The 8,640-nt window shown below is 44.6% G+C and overlaps 1 protein-coding gene across 1 annotated transcript; it reads left to right on the top strand.

The window, feature by feature from the left end:
• Window positions 1–22: 22 nt before the first annotated feature.
• Window positions 23–7,498, top strand: tsnax (translin-associated factor X). The gene is made up of 6 exons (XM_023796293.2): window positions 23–368; window positions 843–947; window positions 1,674–1,788; window positions 2,151–2,281; window positions 5,593–5,714; window positions 6,764–7,498. Exons 1-6 carry the CDS (start codon window positions 356–358, stop codon window positions 7,136–7,138), a joined length of 861 nt encoding a protein of 286 aa, XP_023652061.1. The 5' UTR covers window positions 23–355; the 3' UTR covers window positions 7,139–7,498.
• The last annotated feature ends 1,142 nt before the right edge of the window (window positions 7,499–8,640 follow it).

Below are 8,640 nucleotides of genomic sequence, written 5' to 3'. Positions count from 1 at the left end.
GCTTTTACGTATTTGTCCAGCGCAAGGCCCAAACTGGAAAGAGAAGCAATGTGCGGGCCTGCTCGAAAACGTTACATAGATTTATTGTAGTTCTCAGTTAAAGCCTGTAAAGATTTATTAATTGTCATTATTTTGCATCATCACTATTATAGAAATATATCGTTATAATACAGGTGGATGTCTTACCTTTTATTATCGCACAAACAAATTAGGCATTTAAAAAGATGGCATCCATGTGAAATATGGCTCTATCTGGATCGTTCTCAACTAAACAGTAGTCCTTGTTGCAGCGACAGAAATCTCGTTAATACCTCGTGAATATATTACATGAAACTGATAGAAGTGTGTTTAAGTCATGAATGCGAAAGGTAACACACAATGAAAATGTTAAATTTTGAAACCAACCCACCATTTTGAGAAGCATGATTACTGAATTTGCGACTGTTGCTATATGCATTTAATGCATTTTGAAAACAAAAAGATTGTTGAATACCTTAATTGCCCGAAAGACCTCAGATGCATAGACGAAAAGTTTATAATTATAGCTCTGTAACAAATAGAAATATTCTAAGGTATTGTGCTAGTTGGATATTTGTGAGATTGAGACGCTAGCCGGTGCACGAAACAGTTTGTATTTACATATGTATTTCAATCCTAAATGGCTTTATGACTTAAGTACGTAACTAGAAACCAGATTAAATATTTATGAAATGTACACAGTAATACCAGTTTCTTAAAATGTATCAAATTTCGAAAAACAAATGTTTCTTTTTGACAGTTTATATATGCAAGATTTGGGTAGAAATGCTTAGCATAAATGCACTAAATCGTTCCGCAATCAGATGGAGGTTCTCGCAAACGGAAACAAGACTCTGCACAGAGCCAGAAAACTGAAGGTCATGAAAGTGATGACATCTCATCGTGCCCACTGATATCAGCCTTCAAAAGTAAGACCTTCTACTAACTGTAATTATGTTAATAAATAATCCGGTCAAATATATCTGTTCAAATCAAATGACGATAATAATAAAACAAATTATAATGGTATTATAGATACTTGTGCTTTAAACAAGTATTATTTTATTTGCATGCAGTTACATTCCTAACTTTTACCTTTATTTCCCTGTTGTTATATTGCATGCTTATTAAAATATAGTTTTGTGAAGTCAGAGTGAAGAGTGAATTCAGCTAAAGTGAACACAGCCAACCATATCATAATCACAGGAAATATGACGTAGGGTTTTTGTAATGTTCAGATGTTTTTAATAAAGTGGTGTATGTTAAAGTACACAGGATTTATTTATTTTTATTTTCATTATGGAATCAATATCGACAATCATAGAATTTCACTGGTATTGGAACTGACAACCAAATTTCTGCTATCTTGACGTCCCTACCATTAACTACTATGCAACATATCATAAAATGTAATATTTGAAGTTTAAAAGAGTGTTATAAATCAACAAATTGGTTCTTCTATGCTTTGGTTGGATTTTCAAAAATTTTCAACAACCCCACTCGAACCCAGACAGCACCTAAGCCCTCTGAACACCCAGGGAAAATACTAGTGTACATTAGGGTTAGATTCTAAATGATGCCTGAACTATACTCAGGCTTCATTTTTATGAAATGATTCCATTCATCAGTGACAAGATTTCTTATTCTTGATGAAGCGTTTCAGCTGGAACTGGACACCAAACATGACAAATATGAGCGTCTGGTCAAAATAAGCCGCGACATCACCATCGAGAGCAAGAGGACGATTTTCCTGCTCCACAGAGTAACCAGGTGTGCATTGATCACTCTGTGTGATGTGTTAGGTTGGTAAAAATGCCCTTTAGTTGGGTGTATGCCTAGCTAATGATGACCTGTGTCACTCTGGTGTTGCAAGAACGTGAACGGGATTGAAAAGCAAGTCCTAAGCGAGGCTTGCATGGGGCAGTTAAGTCACATCCTGTGATAATGAAGCGATTTGGCCACCTTTTTGAAATTTGAATCAAAAAAATAAAATTGAAGCAGCTTAATGCTGTGGTATCTAAGGACCAGGATATCCAGAGCAATAAAGTGATTTATCCCGCACATACATACATAATGCTCAGCGTGTCCCTGCCTGCTTTGTGAGGCTTCAGAACATGCTTCCTCTCGCCCAGTGTCCCCTCCACGGAGGAATTGCTTACCGAGTCGGAAGTGAAGCTGGACGGCGTGAGGCAGAAGATCAGGCAGGTTGCCGAAGAGCTGAGAGGGGAGGATCTGTACCAGTTTCACAGGGCCTTTACTCTGGGTAAGAAGGCGTCGCCTGGGGGGTCTTATCAGCAGACATCCCTGTTGGTAATTGTGGAAAAGTGAAATGCATTGTGGGTATTTAAAGTTACGTGACCCTTAGATTCGCCTGAAACGACCCCAGATTGAACTTTCCCGTTACGATCTGAGTTAGTTTTTTCTTCAGGGCAGACGTGTTGGCTGCCAAGTTTCAAAGGTAATGTTATGGGGGTTTTTTTTCTGTCATCGTTGCAGTTATCTGAGAACTTTGGAAGTCATTTTTAGATTGCGGTCACACTGAAATTGCCAGCGTGTCCCGTTGAACGTGACCGGCAGCAGGTCCCATCAATAAAGGCTTTTAAATTCTTTCTTACTCGGAATCAGCCCCCCCCCCCCTCCCCGCCCAAATACACTCCGGAACACGCAGTGCTCACTAAGAGATGTGGCGCTTTGTAATGTAAACTTCTACCATCCTATGCGCTGTGTCTGCACAACTTCTAAAAGCACTAGGTGCTACATAATTGTAGATATTCGGCAGAGTGGAGAAGAAGACATTGTATTGTTGAATCAGAATTGAGGTTAGTAGTGTTTTGTGGTGCTTTTTGCTTTATCCAAGACTGTGTAACACCTGGGGTTTGGTATCAGCCATTTTCTTATTATAATGATGATTTTTCTTTTGTATATCATAACCCTCTTAAATCCCCCCCCCCCCCCCAAAAAAAAAAAATAAAAATTACCCCTTAGTCACCTGCTAAATGATTGATAAAAATATTTTTGGATGTTTTCCCTCTAAATTCAATGGCATTCCCTCAGCCTGTAGAGGCATCTTTGGTGTAAAATGAGTTCGGTCTGCAAATTTAAAGAAAGGGAGGTGGAGGAGGTGAAACACACAGCGGGTTAAGGCTTCATGCGTGTGTTTGGAAGGTAGAATAGCATCTCCACTGGGAGCCTGATGAAGGCCTTTAAGCTGCGAGAGCCTCCAGGGCTGAGCCTGGGGTCCCTGGCCTCACTCTCGGCTGTGTTTATGTGTGTGTGCACGTCTCAGGTGAGAGCGAAAGGTGAGAAATGCGAAAATAAACAGTCTGACATATCTGTACTCATATGTGTGCAAATGGCAAATAAAAGATAATTAAATTAAGTTTTACTTACGACGCTGCTCACTGCTGTGATCTGTGAATGTGACGCGATACTGCAGGATTTTCGCTAAGGGTGTGACTTGTGATGTGAAACAGGTGGGAGTAAGGTGGGGTAAGGGGACACGCACAACAGAGGTGGGTCACCCCCCCCGGCATGGTGTGGGTCACCCCCCCCTGGCATGGTGTGGGTCAGCCCGGTCACACGTACAACATGGTGCGCTTCTGCAGCTAAGCATGGTTTCTCCTGGATGGATCACAGAGTGGGTTTCTCAACCTTAAACCTCTGCTGGCTTCTCTCACACAATTAATTCTAGGGAATGACTTTCAATCAGATTGATTTGAGTCAGTCGTGTGAAATTGTCATGCTTTGCGGGCAGTCATTTTTCCTTACCCTTTGATGTGACTGAAACGGGTCAAAATTACATTTTCCCACTGATGCCTGAGATGTAGTTTCTTTTCAGGGTCGAAGTCTTTGTCTGCCAAGTTTTTAAGTAAACATCACTGAGAGGTTTTTTTTTTTTTTGCTTTTTAGTGGTTATCTGAGAACCGTGGAAGTCATTTTTAGATTACGGTCAGCGAGGAATTACCAGCGCGAGCCGATTGACGTGACCGGTGGCAGTTTCCAGCAATTATGGACTTTTCCTTTAAATTTTATCATCGTTATTAGATTCTCCCATAAGTGCACAGCCACACCAGGGATATTACTCTTGGCTGATTTTAAAAATAAACAAGGCGCCTGGGTTCCGTGTTCACAAGTCACGTTTAACAAGCTTGTTTTGGTTTAAAAGCATACTAAGATAAATTTGCACGTAATTCTCACTGATAGGTCTGGGATGTATCACATCAATACAAGTGCTGGTCTGGGGTCAGTCTGAGGCCAAGAGTCGGCTCTTCATCTGATCTCCCAGCTCGCTCCGGTTCACTGGACCCGTGGGAACTTCTCCGGATTCCGAAAAGCCAAGGAAACATTAAAGGCAGCATGGAGCCAGTTCTCCCCTCCGTACATGACCGGCAGCCATGTTCTATGGAAGATTCTCTGGTTGTCATGGTAGCACCTTTTATAGCCAAAAGGTTGAAAGTTTGGGACCCGGCTGCCATTACATGCGTAGGAGAGACTCTGTAGGGTACTTGCAGTTTAATGTGTGGGTGAATTTGAGCAGTGCAAGGCCCCGGAAACCTTCGCCACAGTAAATCTGTGCTGTGATGCAGCCTGGCCTGCAGGGGGTGTCCATCTTGGAATCAAAATCAAATACCTGAGTACAGGCTGTTTTGCTCCCTGTTAAATGTTGGCCATTTGGAGGCTGTTTGAGCGATGGAGATGGGGAAATGGCGGACAGTGCAAGGTGATGACCTGGTGCTGGCACCCGGTGGATGGTAGCTTGGTCTGCTGCTCGGACGTGGAAGAGGCCGCGAGATGCTTTGAGGGTGAGGTGGAAAGTTGGGTGGGAGGATGGGGATGTTTGCTTAAAAGGGACGTCCTCATCACGTCCGCTGTGGATTTGGGTTGTGCTGTACAGGTCGCACATAATTTAAAATTGTTAGTTGCAAAAGCTTTAGCGGAGTAACTGTGCACTCCCAAGTGTTTCCACTGGTTTAAGAGACCATCAACTCCTTTCTCTGCTGTCGTATTCAGCAGCTTGCTGACTTGTGGTGCATTGTGGGAGCCCGTTACCAACTGATTTGACCCTGTAGTTTGACCTTTGGCTCTCAGTCTGTCTGGCCTGTTAGGAGTTATTTACACACAAAAAGCTACTGGATCTGTCACATTACCCTCTAAAGGAATTTTTCTCAGGGAGTCTCCTGTCATTTCATGCTTGATAAGATTATCTGCTTTCCTGCAGTCAACAGTGGATGCCGGCTTGAACTTTAGCTCCTAAATCCATCCATTGGAGATCGGATTGGACCAGCGATTTGTTTATGGGACGCAAAGAGCCGAGTGGTTAAAAAATCGATACATTAGAGGGCAGCGAGGGGAACAAACAGTCGCCAATCAGATTTATCGCAGCTGAACAAGAACTGCGGCCAAGGATAACGGTGATAAGACTAAGCTTTGATGTTAATTGGTACTTAGAAAGGTCTCGATAATCACAGCGATGTTCACAGCGTCCAGCTCGCACTGGCTTGAGGCTTCTGGAGCCAGTGCCTCGCCTTCTCTCATGTGGGTCTACTCATGTGATGCTCCTCGTCCCTCCTCCAGGCATCCAGGAGTACGTGGAGGCAGTCTCGTTTCAGCATTTCATCAAACACCGCTCCCTGATCAGCCTGGAGGAGGTCAACTGCCGGCTGGTGTTTCTCAACGGCGACAAGTCTGAGGAGAAGGTGGGAAGCGTCAGCAGATCAGTGGGATGTAACCTGGACACGCATGGTGCTGTCAATCCAGGGGATCCTTAAATATATGAACACATTCTCACAAATGCATGAAGCAGTATTTTAAATTCCATTACATTTCACTGATGCTTTTATCCAGAGACTCGCAGTAGAGGGAAGGGTTACAATTTATGCGTGCTCCCCGGGATTCGAACCCATGACCTTTGCATTGTTAGCACAGAGCGCTACTTAGCCGGCTGTAGCAGTCCTCCTACTTGTAAACCATTTGTGATTCATTATGGACTTTCCTTGAAATAAATTCCCTGTCACAATTCTTATCAGTAAGTGGAATCCTGTTCAGATAAGCAGCTAAAGAAGATGTATGGATAGAAGGATGGATGAGTAAATGATAGACGATTGTGAGTGACATTCTAGTCCAGGCATCTGGCATAGAACTTCCTAGTATGTTCGCCCTCACCATTTGGTACCTACATTTGTCCTCCATCCCGTCTCGGTGCCCCGTCGCTTCTGACTAGGCCCCGCTGAGATTCCATGGCCTGCTGGCTCCGCCCACTTCCTGGCTTTGGCGAGCGGGCTACGTTCAGTGCTGCACTCACACTGGGCTTATCGGGGGTTCAGTTTTTTTTCTCCTTCCATTTTTAGCATGGAGATAAGCGACAGTATTGCACATTAACAGAAAAAACGACCGTCTGTAAGCCAAGTTCTGTTTTTAGCTCCATCTCTGTGATCATTTTTATCAGATGCCTCTCCTCCCCGAATTTTTTTTTTTTTTGTATCGTACAGGAGAATCGTCACGTTGCGCAGTTGGCAGGCTAGATGTGAGCGCCTCCGTGCATGGAATGTTCTAGAAGTAGTGGCTTAGAAGCTTACGGACGATGATAATTTTTTTTATATTAGTTTTTTTGTTTGGTTTTGTCTCGTTTTTGTTTGTTCTTATTTTTGTTTGGTTTTTGTTTATAACCAAAGTCGGCTCACTGGGGGTGTCATTTCAGCACAACATGGCGATGAATAAAAACCGAGAACTGTTCTCTCGATGGCAGGGCATTCCGTCTGAAAAGCAGGGGCCTCAAGCGCTGACTTTCCAGGTGACGCCGACCGACTACCTACTGGGCGTGGCCGATCTGACCGGTGAACTGATGCGCATGTGCATCAGCAGCGTGGGCAACGGCGACATCGACACGCCCTTCCAGGTGGGCCAGTTCCTGCGACAGATCCACGACGGCTTCTCCTACATCGGCAACACGGGGCCCTACGAGGTCTCCAAGAAGCTGCACACACTCAAGCAGAGCCTGGGAAAAGTAGAAGACGCCTGCTATACGCTGCGTGTGCGCGGCTCCGAGATGCCCAAACACATGCTGGCAGACGTCTTCTCCAGCAGGGCGGCGCTCTTGGACCCTGAAGATGGGGTGGCCTGACACTGCCAAGCCAGATTGCTCCGCCGTTTTAATTTTTCTATTTTTCTTTCTTGTGTATTTTTTCCCCCACATCGGTATAAAATGTGTTTTCTGTATTTCAAGTAACTATTCTTGATTGTTGGTTTTGTTGGCATGGTTTACGTTTCACCAGATATTTACACTGCTACCTGGTGAAAGTTGAAAACACAATACTTTGCACAGCCTGTGTGCAAAGCTGGGGGGCGGGAAGGACTTGGGTTCGGCACCCACATCGTCTTTCGTTCATGTATGTTCTACACGGCCCTGGTCCTACGGCGGTAACCGTGTGCACCTTTTGTGTGACGGGTTCGAGCAGAAAGCTAAATAAAGGGTTTATTTAAACCACGTGTCTCACCTCTCTTCTGTGTCCCCCCTTTTATGTCTGCCACTAGAAAATTGTTTGTTTGTTTAACTAACGGACAATGCATACTGATGACACTGCTGAATATATGCCAGTTAGTCAAAGGGCTGGTTTTCGTCTGTAGTCCATCGTTAAGATGAAGTTCTTGTTTATATAGTACATGCCTGTACTCCGTACGCTCATGGCCCATCGGCACGTCAGGCTGCAGCCTCTTACCTCCCAGCTAAACCAACATGCTGGAATGAAAACAAAGATGTAAATAGCAGCGATGGCGATCTCTGACAGCTTTGTCACTTAGGGGCTGGTGCCGCCGGAAGCCCGGTATCTCGCAGACACGACTACAGAAGATATGAACTTAATCTGCCTGTTGCGTAAACTTCATTGTTACGGATGAATTTATGAGGTTGGATTAAAGCCCTGTTTTATACGCAGTGGGGTTGCTCTTGATGAGGTTTCGAGTTTGCACCAGCAGTCGGAGTATTTTCTGAACGTGCGCAGTAGTCGGGGACCACGCTCTCTCGTTAGGCCCGTGGGAATTTCACCCGAAGAGCGTGAGCGATGCGGTGAAACTTGCCGGGGCGAGAGGTGGGTGTTCTATGGGGAGAGTGATAATGTCAGTCCTGCAGCGAGTCTGGGGCTGACAGTTTACATTGTGTGGCGATGTCAATTGCTCCATTGTCCCTCAACCCCCCCCCCCACCCCCCGCAGCTGTGCTGGTCTTAGTCAGAGGTGACTTCTAAGAACTGCGAGGACCGAGCTCTGTGAAAGCACCGCCTGTGCGTTTTCTCAGTTAAACTGGAATATAAATGCATCTGTACGGTGGTCCTGCATCCCAAAGCTGCTATACTCCCTTGGCAAGACTTGGAACCGTTCCCACGAAAGCTTCAGGCTCTTCTGCAGCTGTGCGCATTATTTATCTTTAAGTAATACGGCATCTGACTTACAGTTTTGAACCCTGTCTTTTCTTCCATTTTGAGAAAATATTTGCCTTCCGAATAAAATCATTTGATAGTCTTCAGCGACGTCTTGAAACAGGTATGGGACCAAAGAAAATCCTAAAACTATAACATTCTGCCATCGTGTGGCGAAATGGTAGACTGCGGAAACGTGGATGCAGAGGGAC

Source organism: Paramormyrops kingsleyae, chromosome 3 (assembly GCF_048594095.1).
Source record: "Paramormyrops kingsleyae isolate MSU_618 chromosome 3, PKINGS_0.4, whole genome shotgun sequence".
NCBI classification, from domain to species: domain Eukaryota; kingdom Metazoa; phylum Chordata; class Actinopteri; order Osteoglossiformes; family Mormyridae; genus Paramormyrops; species Paramormyrops kingsleyae.
The sequence above is the reverse complement of the archived record's forward strand: the minus strand, read 5'-3'. Positions and strand labels throughout refer to the sequence as shown.

What these genes read in the sequence shown, in the direction of transcription:
- tsnax (XM_023796293.2), top strand. An exon ending in CTGCTCCACAGAGTAACCAG is followed by an intron (nt 1,789 to 2,150) that starts GTGTGCATTGAT and finishes CCTCTCGCCCAG; the next exon opens with TGTCCCCTCCACGGAGGAAT. An exon ending in TCACAGGGCCTTTACTCTGG is followed by an intron (nt 2,282 to 5,592) that starts GTAAGAAGGCGT and finishes TCCCTCCTCCAG; the next exon opens with GCATCCAGGAGTACGTGGAG.